Here is a 16,981-nt window from a genome sequence, read left to right as displayed (position 1 = left end):
CACTCACCCTGCGAGGACATTTGCCATAAGTACTTCGTTGGAAGGCGGCATGCCCAACGTGAAGTGGCAATTTGTATGAGGTGGTTATACTTCAAAAGAAATTCAAAGTCTAGCTCATTTAAATGAGGACCTGATTCTAGAAAATGGTTGGATTTATAAAATACTGTGTACAGAGGACTCTGGAAGGACACAGACACTGTGCAAAGAACAGTTCATCCGAATTCTCTTCTGACTCGCAGGGAGATTTGAAGAGAAACAACCTAAGAATTGTTATTGAGTGGTGGCTGGGAGCATGGACTGCACACATTTACTTTCGTTTGACTGCTGGTGCTATCGTTTACTCACTGCACGACCTTCAGTGCATTACATGACCTCTCGATGCCTTCATTTCCTCAGTTGTAAAATTAAAAAATAATACTATCTCAGGAAGCATTTTTTGATATTTAAATTACCTAATATTTCTAAAGCACTTGGAAAAGTGTATGGCATATGGCAAGCTCTTAAAATGTAAAGCAAATATTGCCTAGATCTCTCCTTGTCCAAAGCACATGGGATTGTATTCGGGTCAATCTAACATTAGGGTTGGTTGATTTCTTTTGCATACAATACTTGTGGTGATAGGTAATAGGCTAAATGTATGCTAAAGAGTAGAGAAAGGCCTTTTTAGAATTGAAAATGCACGTGGACATAATTTATACATGGACATAATTAGCATTCAGAGTAATTCATTTATCCACTGTCAGCACAGAGGCAATTCCTGCCTTTTTCTGGAGATGCCACATGAACAAAACAACACCCAGAGAGGTAGAACTTTGATACAAAACCTAAACCAGTTTTATGAAATGTTTTGGGGAAAAGAGATTCCTAGATAGTATTCAGATTAAAGGTCCTGGGAGTAGTTGGTATAAATCAATGAGGATTTTCTGAGCATTTACTGTTTGGGACATGGCGAGAGGCTTGATGTGTGCCTACCCCAAACAGAGAAGACCATTATGGTGACGTGTGGGAGAGGCACTGAGGCTGGGTGCTGGTTGGGACTGGGGAGGAAATAGGTATGGGCAGAAGAAGAGAGAAAAACAATCAGGAAAACCAGATGGAACCACCTGCAAAATTCCCTTAGAAAGTGAAACTCTGAGAAACGGAGGGCTATAGTTCAACACTGTGGTTTTCTGCGTAAATATGATTCTCCCTGTGCTGGAAGAGAGAAAATTGCAGGACTGGAAAAAACAAGGGCATGTTCCTGCTGAGAAATGATGTGCCAATGAAGGTTATTTTAAGGAACACACTATCTGGGGAGGGAGAAGCACAAATGCTGAGGTCGCTGATGTGAGGGCAGAGGGAAGCTGAGTGGTGGTTGGTTCCCTTTCAGTAGTTCTGTGTCCCAAATAGACTTCGGCCCTCGGGCCCAAACAGACAAGGGAATTTTGAGGCACCCATGGAATAGCTCACCAAGCGGCCAGTGGCTGCTTAGAATCCTTGGGCTTTCTGGGGGCAGGGTGGTGCAAAGGGAAACCCTGCCAGCTCCCTTCCCTCACATTGCAGGAGTCGAGGACATCAGGACTATTTGACATGGCTACGCTGAAGGAGGAGGGGTGAGAGAGAAGAGAGAGGTTAGGATTTTTTTTCTCTATACTATTTTGAATTTTTTTAAAAAAGGAAAAAACAATAAGAAGGAAAATAACCATTTATGTGGCACATTTTCAAACCTGGGCTTCAAAACTGTGACCTAAGTCTTTAGAAAAAGACTCCAGAGAGCCTGGTCTCAGCCACTGGCTCTGCAAGGGATGGTAGCCTTGTAGCAGCAGACATGTTGTTTATGGTTATCCAAACCCAACACCTTCCTTAATGAGAAAGGAAGCAATAAAACAGGAACAGTGGACAGGCCAGCTGGGCTAATCAGCCCTGGCAGGAGGCCCACCCTCCAAAAGAAGCTGGAGTCCATTAATTCCAGCATCTCATCTACTTGAAAATCAACCTCCCCAGGACCTCAGAAAGAGCAATGGCTCTTTACGAAACCAGGACTGGTCCCCTGTATCATTGGTTCAAAGGAGCTGACTAGCTTCAAGAAGCTTCTTAAACCTTACCTACGCACAGAACTCTTCTTGGCGGTGCCCCTGTCTCTTGGGTCCTTATTATATTTATAAGGGATCCAAGTGAGAGTTGAATAATGTTTCGGTGTTTCTTTCCATCCTTCTTGCATGGTTTTGACTAAGCTACCTACTATATTCAAAGAGGAGGGGGATCATTCCATCACTCCTTCCTCACTGCCCCTTCCTGAGTGTTGGATCTTATCATTTCTCCCTTGGTCTTCCTACCAAGTCCATCTTCCTCTAGTCCATCCTCCACATTGCTGCCATTTGTTAGCTTGACAAGTCCCTCCCCTTTGTTGGTTCCCCATTACCAGCAGTACTCAACCGTGCAATCAAAGAGAGAAGTCTGTGTGATTAGTTATGAGATGTGCTAAGAGTAACTTGAAAGTTGTCACAGTAATATTCTTTTCATTCACCAGAATTATGAAACGTCTCCTTTACTGGGAAATTAACCCTAAGGAGCCAGTAACCGCGTACAACCCATGGTCTATTTCATCCATTTGTCCATGGAGTGTGCTAGACATGGTGACGTGATAGTGAGAACCACTGACCCATGGGATACGATGCCAACTGCTTTAATTAACTTGCTATCTAAGATCCTTCATAACCACCACTTAGCTACTTCCTCTTCCCTCCCTCGTCATGACACCTATGGTTTACAACACACAATGGACTCACCATTGGCAACTACACAATCCTCTTTTAGGTTTGTACTGATCACCTTCTCTCCTACTCATTCCTCACCCACATTGTCTGATATTTTTTCATGGCTTAATTCACATGTTACCTCCTCTCTGAAACTTTCCTTAAACCTTCAGAAAATTAATTGTTCACTCCTCCGGGCCCCAAAGGTCTTTGAACCTATTTCTGACCTTGACATTATTATACTGAGTTGTAATTTTCTGTTTGCCTGTATGTTTTCCTTCCTATCCTATAAGCTTGAGAAAGCCACATTTTTCCCTTTTTGCATGCCTCATGGAATGCTTGGCAATGACTTTACTTATTACATACTCGTGAAATAATAAGATAAGGAAATCACTAACATGTTAATAAATGAGAGAGATAATATTCTACTGATGGAAAGGCTGAGTTTCATAGAAGATAATTAATAGCCTCAAAACCGTAAGAGCAAACCCCAAATCCTTCCGATCGCAGTTCAGGACTCCGTCTACTTTCTGACTGAATTTTCTTATTTGAGGAGACCTAGAAGCTTCTGGTTGACTAAACTGCCTCCATATTTAATACGTCCTTCTTAGGTTAGACAAGCAGGGTTATTCTGAGCTCAGCTATTCCAATATCTCATCATATTCTTGATTTATTTCTTCTGTCTAATGTACTTCCTGTCAGTTCCATTAATTTTTTTCGGTGTAATTTCTTTTTATCATCTCCGTGTTCCGGAGTGCCTTATTTGCCCATTTTCTTTTGGTATCAGATCAATTTTTAATTTGTGGCTCCTGTGTCATTTTCAGGATTTAAAATTGCATTGTCTGCTCTTGTTATCTCAAACCACAGAAAAGCAATTGAATGTAATTGCAACAAAACATAAAATTAAAATAAGACATACACACAAAAAGATAAATTCACCCGGAGGCAAGGAAATTATGAGCATATGCAAGAATATAAGGAAGAAAGTTTCACCGAGTCCCAAAGCAATGACTATGATCGAGGATAAGTGCTGGAAGAGGGAGGAATTGGACAGCAGCTACTCGCATATAAATCACTGTTCCTCCCTCCCCCAGCCCTTTTTTGTGAGTAACCAACCCCTCCCCTCAGCCTTACTGGACAGTCTACCCACCGACCAGTCACAGGCTCCACCAGCGTCAGAGCTAATGTCCTCTTCTTCAAGACAAACCTAGAAAGTCTCCACTTCCATGTGGAAACACTGGAAAGTCACCCCACTATGCCTCTTCCTTCTGAAGAAGCTTTTTGCTCCAAACGGCAATTTGTCCCCAGGGCCTTTCCTCCAAATGCCCTGGGAGCATTATCTTCACATCGTCAGTGCCTGGCATGTAACAGGATCAAAAGCTAGTACACATGAAACATAAATGGAGTCCAGTGAACGAACGCACATCTCTCCCTGGAGAGCCACGTCCTCTTCCATCACCGAATATGGTGGTAATATTAGATATTACCTCATACTGTGGTACCCACTTTCCTTCAACCCTCATTTCTAGGACACACACCCCAGGTTATATCAAGTGATTTGGGGATCAAATTGATGTTCTTTCACCAGAAACATTCAGTATTTTTTTTAAAAAGTCTTCCCAATCCTGGGTGGTTAGGAATATAAATATTACATGGATTACAAAATAAACGGTTAAAAAGTATGGAGATGCAGAATTGTGTATTAGAGAAGAATGTGGGCTCTGGAGTTGAATGGGTCTGCTGGGGCTTGAATTCTGATTTTACTACCCAGCAAGTATGGCCGTGAGCAAATTACTGGTTTCTTCAATGGATTAGTGATATATGATGCACCCAATACATGGCATTTGTAAACTCAAAGGTAATATAATTACTATATTTCTGTAAGTTCATGCATTTTCACATTTTCATTGTTTTGAAATCAGAATGCTTTTCATAATTAATATCAAAAGAAACTTGTCAGCTGTTTACACTTTTCCCCCAGCTGTTATTAAATTGATGGTATATGTTATAATTATTTGTGTTAAGAATTAAGAAAATAGGGTTTATGGAAGGACAATGACCTAAACTTTGGAGCCCTTGTATGGTAAACATACCTTTCCCGCCAGATTCCCCTCTTTACCGTTAGTGTCTTCTATAGGAAAGAGCAGAGCCGACATTTCCCATGGCTCATAGTCTCCCATTTGCAGCTGAACTGCCAAGTGCAGTCACAGAGGCTCATTTATTGGGAAGCTCGTGAAGCTTAAACTTCCAGCTCCCCACTTTCACAGGCCTCTCCTATGGCCTGGGAAGACCTTCGTAATGTGTTCATGTGGTCGGATGCATTTCTAAAATGTGCAAATTGTTTTGTTTCTTTTTCTTAAAGAGGTCCCCTTTGTATAAGCTTCTGGCCCCATAAAACTGAGAATCACCCATGGATGTCGGTAAAGGTTATTAGGATTGGGACAGCTTGTAGTTGGGGTTCCCTGCCTCTCCTGAGTCTTTCCTTGGCCTGTGTTTCTGTTCCCCTCCATCAAAACCTGCTTTTGATGTTAACACCACAGTCTGACTTTAAATCAGTGTAGTTTACCTCTTTTCAGGTTACTTCTATTTTACATCTTCCTTCTAATGTAGAATGAAAGATTATTTTTCTAAAATGAAACATCCGGCATTAGCAAACAGACTGCAATGTTATTTTGAGGCACAAAGAGACCTTTCCTTCACCTCTAAACACAATCTCCTACTATGCCCACATGGAGGCATAGCCCATTTATGGCTACAGAAATCAATTTCTATCTATTCAACACCAGCAGACTATAGTCTTCTGCACGTGAATAGCAGAGACAGCAGGTCCAAATGTGAATGAGACAAAGACATTATTTTACTTCTTTTACACTTCCTCCACTGTTTTACTCTGCTCGTTCACCTTCCCCTCCCTGCCTGTCTTCCTCCCTCTAACATTTATTGAACATCTGTCAAGTGATAAGCGCTATGGTAGGCACTGGAACATTGAAATAAGCATTTGCTGTTGAATGAATGAATGAATCAACCAATCAAGTACTGATTTTTGTGGCAATACTACTGTTCTTACCCTAGTCACGTGTTTTCATTTTCTCGTTTTCTCCATTAGACAAGGTTAACACTGACGCCCTCATTTTTCCTTTAATTGTGTATCCAGTTATTTTATGATCCTGAATGATGATTATTATTCTTTTACCCTCTTACCCTTTGATGTACGAAGAGGCTCAAATAAGGAGGTAAACCAGAAGTTTGGTTAAGAAAAAAGTTTCTTTTTTGATCTATTCATTACTTCAAAAGGATTAAATATTCTTCTGCTTTACTTACACCCATGATCCTGCAACTAAGATATTTTGGAGAAAGTGGCATAATGTTACTGCATTTATTGAGACTTCAAAGAGTTAATCTTTACTAAATATAAGCATCATTGCATGTTATTGCCATTACTTGCTTCGTTAACTATTTTCCCACTAGACCATAAGGACAACCACCACATCATGAGTCTTGCTTACCATTTTATCCTCAGGGGTCCCGGAAATACTAAGGATGTTATACACAGTTGACAAATGAAAGAAGGAAGGGAAGAAAGAAGGAAGGGAGAAAGGAAAGAACTTTTCAAATATTAGGGAAGCCAATTGTTCAGTTCATTTGGTATTCAAAATGCAGTCACAGGGACAGGACTTTTGGAAATACTTCCTTTATGACTAGCATTTTACCAACTCCTCCCCGTGCTTATTCAATTGCTGAAAAATAATATCAAAAAGTGTTATTTCCTCCTCTGATTCCTCTAGGAGATGAAGACACAAATCATAGAGTCCAAGCGACTTAAGCCAAAGTGGTTCTTCTTGGTTCTTATGTTATTGTTTTGGAGTCAGCCCAGATCTCCACACTGTACCATCTGCACTGCATCCTAAACATCTCTCACTTTCCCATCTGACTCTTCTTGCCTGTACTGTTAGATTCTCAACTCTTTCTCTTGACTCATCTCCCACAGTATACTCACAGATAATTAGCCTCATTCTAGTGGAAGAGAGAGGGTGTGTGGATCATTCAAAGAAGTGGGGTGTCCAAACGGTTTGGTTTCCAAAAGCACCCTGTAGATTTTCATATAATAAGAATTTGCCCACTGCTCAGAAAGCTGAGAATTCTTCTGTAAGTGGCAGTCCAAATTTGGAAACCACAGCTGTTTTTAGCAATTGAGTCATTGCATTTCAGGTGCCAAAAATATCACCTGTCATATTCTCCAGGGTTCAAAGGAGGAGGAGAGAGGAAAGAAGCAAGGAACAAGTTGAGGATAAAAGTAGCATGAAGCTTCTCCAGTTACATAAATTATTATTAATAATAACTACAATAACTGAAACAACAGTAATAATAGCAATAAGAACTAGCATTCAATAGCAATTAACCAAACAGGGCCTCCCATCACCTTCCTAAACTTCCTAAGAGTGAAGGAAGATAGTATTCTTAGCGTCCTCATTTCATACATAAAGAAACAAAATCAGAGAAATTAAGTAATGTCCCAAGGTCACATGACTAAGCCTGAACTCCAACCCAAGCCACCGGACTTCAAATCCTGTATCCTATCTCTTATTCAAATAGCCTCACCACCGATTTATCTAACCGATCCCACATGAGTCCATTTTGGTGGGAAATCTGCCCCTTTTACCGTCACTGTGGGGCTAAAGGGGACAAGTGCCATTACGACTTCTCTGAATTTCCCAAAGTAGAGACAAAACAAAGATTTCATTTCTAGCTTTTGAATGAAGGTTCCAGGTATATACATATTAAAATCTTACTTGGCTCACCTCCAAACTAGTTTTGGGTATTCACAAGAAAGAAGTTTGGCCACTTGGCCCCAGTCTGCGCCTTCGACTCTCATTCTCCACACCTCCTTTCTACTCACAGGGGTCTTCAGGAACAGCCAAAGCAACTTTTCAACTGGAAAAGTTTGGTGACCCTTCTCTGTTGCCCCAGCCCTCATCTCCACAGGATAGCCCAGTACCTAGCACATCCTGGGCTGTGGTGAGAGAATCTCATCCTGGAGGCCCTAAGAACTGCGTCCAGGCTGCTGCAGGGTCTGGACCCATGGAGGGTCTATCCCATGAATCAAATCTCAGGGGATCTGTGATCCAGCAACACCTCCAGCAGATACCCATTTCAGGCAATATCTGGCAGGAGCTTGGTAAAAGAGAGTTGGAAAAAGAAAACTAGTCATGGAAATGACTGAAGGGCCACTAAATGAACAGAGGGGATGGAACTTTGGCAGACAGTATTTTCCAAAAATAACTGCAAAACTAGTTCTGCTCCCATGCACTCTTCCAGAATCTTGTCACTCCCTCGTCAAGAAGAGTTTATTTCCTTTCCCCTCAAATCTCCATCGGTCTTGGTGATTATTTTGAAGAACAGACTGTGACTTCTGAGGGTAGGTCAGAAAAGGTGACACAGTTCCCACCCCGCTCTCTCTTGGGCATCTGACTTTGGAAACCCTAGGGGTAAGCCCAGGCTACATGAAGAGTTCATACGGAGGTATTCCAGTCATCAGTCCCACACAGGTGCTTGTTGACAGGTGACGTCAACTAACTGCCAGATGCATGAGTCAACAAGCCTTCTGATGATCTAGTCGCCAGCCTTTAAGTTGCCCCAGCCTTTGAGTCTTCCAGTGGAAACTCCTGACATCCTGGAGCAAAGATAAGCCATCCCCACAGTTCCCTATGGGAATACCTGACCCAGAGAGTCCATAGGCATAATAAATGGTTGTTTTAAGCCACTGACCTTTGGGATAATTTATTGCACAGCGAGATATAACCAGAGCAGTTCCTGAGGCCGGAGGGGATCGCTGGGCGTGTTCTATGTGCAACAGCCAGACGACGGCTGCAGGCCCTCCTGCTAATTCGCACCATACCCTACTGGATGCCTTCCGCATGTAGGTTATTTCTCTTAGAGGCGCCCCTGTTCCTCCCCGCAGTCACACTTTGCCCTCCCACCCAAGTCCATCGGACATGTTTTTAAGCGTCTGAATCTCAGTTGTGCACAGTGAGCCCTTGTCCTTAACTTCCTTTGGCCCTGCCTGCACAGATGAGAAGGTAAGCTGAGCTGACTTATTTCAATGTTGGAACATTCTGTGATTGTTAAGGGAGTATGCTGTGGTGGAGGGTGATGGCTGGGTAGTGGGAGGAAAAGGAGAACCTAATTTCCAACACCTTTGTCTTAGTTCTGACTTAGAGGTTTTTGTTCTATTTAAATAATTACATGAGCACAGTTAGAACCTTCAATCTTAGTGCCATGAGACCACTGAATCATTTCACTTCCAACAACAACCCTTTGATCAGGTCACTAGACTTATTTCCAGAAAAGTCAAAAATATAGGGACTTGTCTATCTTGTACGATGTTGTATACAAATACTTGGAACAGTGTGGGAACAGTAAGCACTCAGTAGCGGGTGGGGGTTGAGGGAGAGGGAGAAGGAGGAGGAGAAGGAGGAGGAGAAGGAGGAGGAGGAGGAGGAGGAGGAGGAGGAGGAGGAGGAGGAGGAGGAGGAGGAGGAGAAGAAGAAGAAGAAGAAGAAGAAGAAGAAGAAGAAGAAGAAGAAGAAGAAGAAGAAGTTCCTCACTCCTTTTAGAGAACAGTACCTAATATCAGATTAGCATAATGTGCTTAGAAAACTGTAGAGTTCAATAGGTTGACATTCTACTGCATTAGGTAATGTTTTTCATCCTGCTCAAAGTAAGTATTAAACCTTAAAAGTATGAGTCCCTCCAGGGTAGAGACCATGTCTTACTTATTCCATTTTGTATCCCAGCACCTGGCACTTCGCCAGGTACTTGCTAAGTACTCGGTAAATATTAAATATTTAAAGGTTAAAAACTAAATGAATGTCAAACAGACCCTGGCAGAGATATTTCAAGTCATATAGCTCTCCTAGGCTTTGCCTAGTAGAAGGCAGTGAGTGACAGATCAGGGTGCGGGCAAATGCACCTAGTCCCCAGAGGGATCAGACATGGAGGCAAAAGTCCACAAGTCCTGAGGCTTCCCAGCTGCCAAAACGCTTTGAAAACCAGGGGACTCCAAGGAATATCTGTAATCTGAGTATGACATTGGTATGAATACAAAAAAAGGTACAGACTTCCACTTCAGCAATCAAAAGTGCTTTTCTATGAATGCTCCAAACAGGATTTTATTTCACAGCTACTTTTATATAAGCATTTGTCCATTAACTTAATTATTTATCTCATATTAATGGAAGCCTATCTGTTGCTACTTTTATGTAAGTTTTCTGCAAATAACTATTAAAAATAGAGATGTCTAACACCCACTCCAAATATACTAAATCAGAACATAAGAAGTGAAATTGGAAACTTTATGAATAAGCTCTGGTGATTTTGATTGTACTCATGTTTGAGAATTGTTGACCAAAGATGTCTTGCTAATAAGACCTACACACAATTAATTGCTTAATATAATATTAGCTTTCTCCTGATCTATACAAAAGTAAAACATTACTTGGCTGATTCGAAGACATATAGAAATAGTGTAAATATGGCTCAGAATTGCCGGTGCCCCAATTCAGGAATTTCACTGAATGAATGTAACCATTCTTCTTAAACTAACCCAATATAAACCCCTCCAAAAGGAAAATAACACAGCAAACTTATCCTTAAGAAGCTCACAATTTAGAAGCAACTGATTACAAAATATTTGTTATTAAAACAGAGCTTTTAAATCTGGATACGGCACATTCAAACCCTTCTCAATGGGAAAAACAACAAGCACTCAGCTGTGAGAGGGAGCTCTCGACCATGCGAGTCTGGACTGGACTATTTTTCTACCCTGGTTCCCACAGCGCTGACGACCAGCTGGGACCTGGTGACCTTTTCCTTGCCTTACCCCCCAACTGTCTCCTCTTCTTCCCGGGAGACTTTTACTCACTTTCTGAATTTTCCTAATCTGGTCAGAGAGTGTGTCTAACAGGCGAGTTTTCAGGAAGTCCATCACCTTGACCACTCGGCCATCAATGTAGCAACTGGAATAAAAATAAAATAACAATCAGATAAAATCTCGAGCAGGAGACTCCACAGACTTCTCTAGTCAGAGGCCTCTGTGGTTTGAGGAAACAACCCAGGGTGCACTTGGGCTCTTATATCCTAAAGAGTTTGACCCTGGGTAGTTTGTGAATAAATAATACACTTTTTATTTTTTTCATTTCCTCTTCCATTTGTGGGCTAATATTGTAATTTTTTTTCTCAACCTTTGTCACATGAAACTACATTGCTTGCTCTACAGGAATTGACAGGAATCCATAAACCAAATTGGGTAATGGGGAAAAGCTTATTATTTCTCCCCCTAGGGAAAGTAATTTAATACCCATCCCATACAATCCCTACCCATACCTTAAAGTAATAAAGGTATGTGAGAGGTTTGGGAGAATACTCAAATATTTTGATAGCTTTCCACACCTTTAAACAAGAAAACAAACTCCAACCACAAAAATAAGATTTAGTGCAGTGAATGGGTCTCAAAGTTTTCATCTCCAGCTCACTTCTCTGGGCAAAATGTCTTATAGTTAACCTTCTCCTACCACCTCCAAAGTGAATGAATGAATGAGTGAATGAATGAAGAAATAAATGAGTCAGAGTAAAGTGTAGGAGCTCTCTCCTAAAACAGTAACAAATTTGGCAGTCATTGGTGTGCTGGTGGGTTTTGTTAGGCAGCTTAAGTGAATCAGCACGTTATGCTGATACTACACTGTGAACATTTGACCAAAACATGTCCACCCACCTTTGTGGGGACCCTCTTTGGGACCCTCTTTGGGAATCCTTACTTTGAAGACTAAGCTGAGACGGGCCGAGGGTTAGGTGGCCTTCATTGTCTCAAACCTTGCCACCCCCATCTTTGCAAAATTCCAAATTAAATCACTTTAATTGAAATCAATGCTTATAACTCGTGGGTGCCTTTTCCAGCCCACTCAGGTCCTCCTGGTTGATGGCTAATGATAGATTATTTCATTTTTAATAACACCAACCTATCAGTATGTATTATAGAACTATGTACAAATTTTTTTTAATGTTAAATTTCCAGACCAGTATGTGACGCACTAGTAGAATGGTTTTTTTTTAATTGTAAGGCAGGTGGGAGAAGAGCTCCACCCATTCAGACTTCCCCTCGGCCCCCCTCACCCTCTCAGAAATTTCCACAGAATCCAACATTCGTATGTGGGAAATAGTATGGGGTTGGGAGCCAGAGACATCTGACTTCGAATTCCAAATCAGGTATTTACCACCTTTGAGATGTTGTGCAAGATACTTGGCCTCTATTGGCCTCCATGTTTTTATTCTGAAAAAAGAGGTGACGTACTACTTCTCAGGATTAACTGAAGATGAAGCACACAAATCTAAAGTGCCTGGCACTCAGCGGGCGCTCAACAACTCGGTTCTTTTTTTTCTAATTTCTCTAATTTTCAGCTCACAAAGATGGGATCGTACACAATAGGGGACTCGGTTCTTAAATTAGTGTGAGTATTCAATTCTAAAAGTGGAATTGTTGTATCAAAGGGTCCATGCTTTTGAAAACTTATGTGATTCCTTATAGTAGGGAATAAACCAAAACAATGACATGACCTTTTACTTTGTTGCTGGTACAGATGCGAGACTCAGAGCCAATAAACATTTATTATGTGCAAACATTTATCATGTGCTGGGCACAGCCATGTCCTTTGCCTCACAACCTCCTCCTATTGGTAGTTCACTATTAGCGCCTCTGATTTTTTTTTTTAAAAGAACTAGATTAGAAAGCATACTATGCGAAAGTGAGGCATATGAAAACATAGTCGTAAAATAAAAAATAATTCATGCAATGCTAATCTGACACAGACTGAAGGACATGGATACTTGGTCCTATATTACATGATAACTAGGCATATGATAAAAATGCCCTGTAACTAGCGGTCTTCTTATCACATGTATTATAGTTTTCCCTTTTCCTTTTGTTAGCACCCAGTCACTATTTTAAACATCAGAATTGATAAGTTTTGCTGGTCATACATACAGTTTAATGCTTATGGAGATAAAAATGCCAGCTGCACTTTTGCAATAGGTAGGATTCCCTGTGAACACCTTCCCTTTCCCACACAAGCCATGGCCCAGGGTTGAGTGGCCCTTCACTCTTCTCCTCTTTCCTTTAGTCCTTTTTCTCAAGTACACAGAACTTGATTTAATCCCTGCCTTGCCATATACTACTTATAAGATATTGGGGTTCTCCTTCTTTAAAATTGATTTAAAAGAAACTATAGTGTTTTCACAGGGTTACTGTACTAATCAGGAAAAATGCTAGACACAGAACCTGGCACATGAAAGGTGTTCAATAACCAAATCTACCTTCCAGGTTACTCAAGGGCCCACGGTGGCAGCAACCTAGACTGAAAAGCCACGGGATGGGGTGAGCAGCGGAGCATCTGCCTGGAGGAGGAGAGCGTGTTCATCCACTGTGGGATTTGGAATGAGGGAAGTGAGGAGCAGCAAGAACAGATGCTGGATTCCCAGGAGGTGGGAGGCAGAGGGAGGGATGGAGGGGACTGTGATTATGGTGCAAAAGTGTGGAGCTTCAAAAGACGTTAACGGTCACATGATGTCACACATGTAAGCTTGCTATAACATCCCTGAGAAGTGACTATCTAGGCCAGGGAAGCCACTTACATACACAACTAGTGCTGTCCCACTGTATCAAAGGTCAAATCCATGAAAGGCTCTTCTAACACGGGTCTAACATTTGCTCCTTCTTACTGCCACTCAATGGCTGCTTTCTTAGACCCAGAAACAGTCCAGTTCCTCCTTCATGTGACACGTAGAGGAGGAATTCCAGTGAGAACTTTGGCTTAAGTTTTTTAGAGCCTACTCTTGGCCCCACTTTTAACATAACAAGCTGGATTCAATCATTTTCAGTTGGTGTCAGCATATTCCTGTGGGCTGTGAATTACCCTGGAGCGGGGAGAGCTCCCGGCAGGAAACCAAGGTGACAAGGTTATCTTATCTCGATAGTGAAGGCGAGAAGAGATCTGGGTCTAAGTAAGGGAGGTCATGGAAAGAAATAAAAAGTGAGAGTCTGTGAAGGAAGCACTAATAAAATAAAGCTTCTGTAGAGTGTAAGAGACAGGAAGGGAGTCAGTTATGACCACAAGCTTATGAGAAAGAATGCCTTGAAGAACACTGGTGCCAAGGATGTGTAGGCCCTGTCAGACCAGGTTCTAGGTTTATCAAGGAAATGAATGATGCTGTTTGAAATATCAAGTATGCAGAACTTATCAGAGGTTGAAGGTATGAAGAGGTGGTACAGATTAAAATTGAGCCAGGGAATGTTGACCTGGGTGTCTTCTTCAGCTTGTAAGGAATGACCTTTCCAAAATGAATAAGAGAAGTTAACAGAGATGTCAGACACCCTCTAAAATGCTTCTCAAATATGGCCCCGTACATTATCTCAAATATGGCCCCGGGCACTGTCTTAGAGTCCCTTCCTTTCTCAGCCGGACCATCATGATCTTTTTAATAATCTCAGTCCAAGTCAAATTCCCATTTGGATGTCCAAGGAATCTCTATATTATACTGAGAAGTTTCAGCAATTTTCATGTGCAAACTCACACCCACATTTATATTGTACTATGGAAACATGAAGTTTGTTGCCTTAGAATTTAGTATCACTTTTAAGAAAGGGGATAATTTAACCATAGGTATAAGTCTGATAAATATCCAAACCCTTTTCTTGGGAAACCCTTGAACAGTTAGCTTGCTGCACTTACCCTTCAGAACTGTGAGGCTTCTAAGGCAACATTAAGTGTCCATTATTCGTGGTTCTTTAAAAAGTCCCTGCCTATTACAGAGCTGTGGTTCTCTGACAGTCGCTGCCTGTGGTTAAGGGCCCAGTGTATCATTTAGATTTGGACATGAAGGAGGTGAGTCGCCTGTGTAACCATTTGGAAAGAATTAGTTGTTAAAAATGATGACGATGGCCACGTCTCACTAAGACTAGGTAAAAGGAAGTCGGGCTGGATTCCAACGGACTGTCCAGTGACCTGGGGGCAACTCTGCTTTTCTCTGTCTTTCTCACTAGGATGATAAAGATGAATCTTAGCTACCAACCAGTCTAATTAACAAAAGTTAATTGGTTTAGTAATGGCTACAAAGGTGTCAGAAGACCAAATAAAGCAGATGGATTGATGGAAGGAAAGAAAGAAGGAAGAGAGGAAGGAAATGCATCAATTAGAGGTGCTTTGGTATCTTCCACATAAACCCGGGCATAATGACTGGTTCTAGAAACACTAAGACTGATGGATACTTTTGGGTAAATCATAGCCCCCTCCTAGCTCTCCTGAAATTTCAGCCTCTCTTAGGATCACACCACCAGTGGCTGGGGCTGTTCAACTAAAAGCTGAAGCCAAGAGAGGCTGTGCAGAAATTACCTTTCTGGGCACTATTACAAATGCAGTGAGGGTGAGACCTTTCTGTGTGGACTCGATACTATACTCCTGCTGCTGGCCTGTAGATTGGGAAGTCATAGCAAGCACATACCTGGGGACGGCAGCGCATACGAAGTAAATGGAACCACTTACCAATTTATTCAGCAACTCACTTGCCCTCCTTAGTTTTAAATTTTATTTCCAGTTTAATACCTTCCACCTTATTTAAAGTTTTGCCCTTTATTTGCTTATTATAAAAGAAATAAGGCTCATCATGGAGTCGTTAGAAAATGCACATTAACAAAATTAAAGTACGGAAATGAAAAATCGCTGATAAGCCCAAAGCCTAGAGAGACCCATTGCTAACCTTTTGCTGTATACCCTTTCAGAGTTTCTCACAGTAAATACACATAATATTTCCCATAATTAGTTATTTCAGAAACTTATTCCAGATCCTATTCTACTAGCATATAAACTTCAAACTGTCCCAGCTGACACTCCAAGGCCCATTTCCCAGGGAGACTGACAGAAACATTAGAGACTCCGGGGTCAAATCCTCTTACTCTCACTTCAATTCCATTCTGCCCATTTAGGGCTCCTCTGCCAGGGGCAGGTCTCATCTCCTTTCGGCCCCTGCCAGCCAGGGCTTAATCCCCTTAAACCTGCCCCCCTCCAGACCCTAGATTCAGTCTTCAGCCTTGTACTACAATTAGACACTTATGTCCATTAACCTCTTAAAACCTTTAATGAGGAGAGTTTGTTGGCTCCAGGGGCAGCTGGTTTTGTTTACCTGGCTCTCTACTTTAAAAGGAGAAACCTTTGCCCCTTATTATCTGACCCCTTCTTTTATTTCAGGTAATTGCTTAGAGCTGGCTTCCCAATGCTCAGGAATTTCCGGGCCTATTTTGCTGCCTGCTGCTCTTGGGGAGGAGGGGCAGTCGGCTCGGAATTCTAACACCCAGCCTGCTGACGGGGCAGGTAGTTCCATAAAACGGGGGCCTTCCCCGCTGAAGGGGGAAAATCTTGGATAATCATTAGAACAACCCTGTTGACCTATAAAACCTATTCTGACACCTCGAAGCCAAACACTGGAGAGGCTGACCTGAGGCTCTCCAAAGGTGTATGAATTGTATGTGCCCCTCCTCCAAAGGTCCCCACTCTGGGTTCCTGCTGACCACATTCCCACTGGCCTTTAGGTTTTCTTTCTAAGGCTACATTATGCTTGCTCTTCTTTGTAATGAATCAACCTTCCTGTCTTGTGTTTACAACTTCTTTGGGCACGCAAAGCTTGGATGAATTGAAGACTGTTAACCAAAAAAAAAAAAAAAAAAAAAAAAAAAAAAAAAAAAAAAAAAAAATCCTACAGAATATAGGTGTTTCTTTGGGTTTCTTAGAAACCCATACAGGAGTCACCCAGCTAACTAAAGGGTTGTGGTTCAGGAATTTCAGAGTTGGCACTTTGAAAAAATTGTTATCGTTGAAAAATGGCACAAGTAAAGGTCAGGGTTGTGGGCAATCCCACCGGCACATAATGCGTGCTCAAGAAAGACATTTAATAAAAGCAGGGCTTCCTGTATAATCTAACCCACAATGAGCCAAAAGTGTGGCCCTGAGGCTCAAGTGCTACCCGCAGGGCCCTGTTTTCTTGATTTTTCTCTCAATTTCTTGCACACTTTGGGTCCTAAGCCCAGGCCATTCTCCCCCATGAACCCACTGTCTGTGCAGAGACACTGTGTCTTGGCAGAGGCTCAGACAGCTGGCCCTTTCTTTGTCCTAGCAGTGCTGAGGAGAGCACTACAGGGAGCAGGG

At 41.9% G+C, this 16,981-nt stretch overlaps 1 protein-coding gene across 1 annotated transcript in view; it reads right to left on the bottom strand.

Annotated features, from left to right (window-relative positions):
- HPSE2 (heparanase 2 (inactive)) overlaps positions 1–16,981 on the bottom strand; it is a 520,430-nt gene that overhangs the window by 131,317 nt on the left and 372,132 nt on the right. The window contains exon 7 of the mRNA XM_033130730.1: positions 10,657–10,750. Coding sequence (XP_032986621.1) covers positions 10,657–10,750 — 94 coding nt within the window. The remainder of the gene's footprint in view (positions 1–10,656; positions 10,751–16,981) is intronic.

The sequence above is a fragment of the Rhinolophus ferrumequinum genome, chromosome 16, assembly GCF_004115265.2.
Source record: "Rhinolophus ferrumequinum isolate MPI-CBG mRhiFer1 chromosome 16, mRhiFer1_v1.p, whole genome shotgun sequence".
NCBI classification, from domain to species: domain Eukaryota; kingdom Metazoa; phylum Chordata; class Mammalia; order Chiroptera; family Rhinolophidae; genus Rhinolophus; species Rhinolophus ferrumequinum.
The sequence above is the reverse complement of the archived record's forward strand: the minus strand, read 5'-3'. Positions and strand labels throughout refer to the sequence as shown.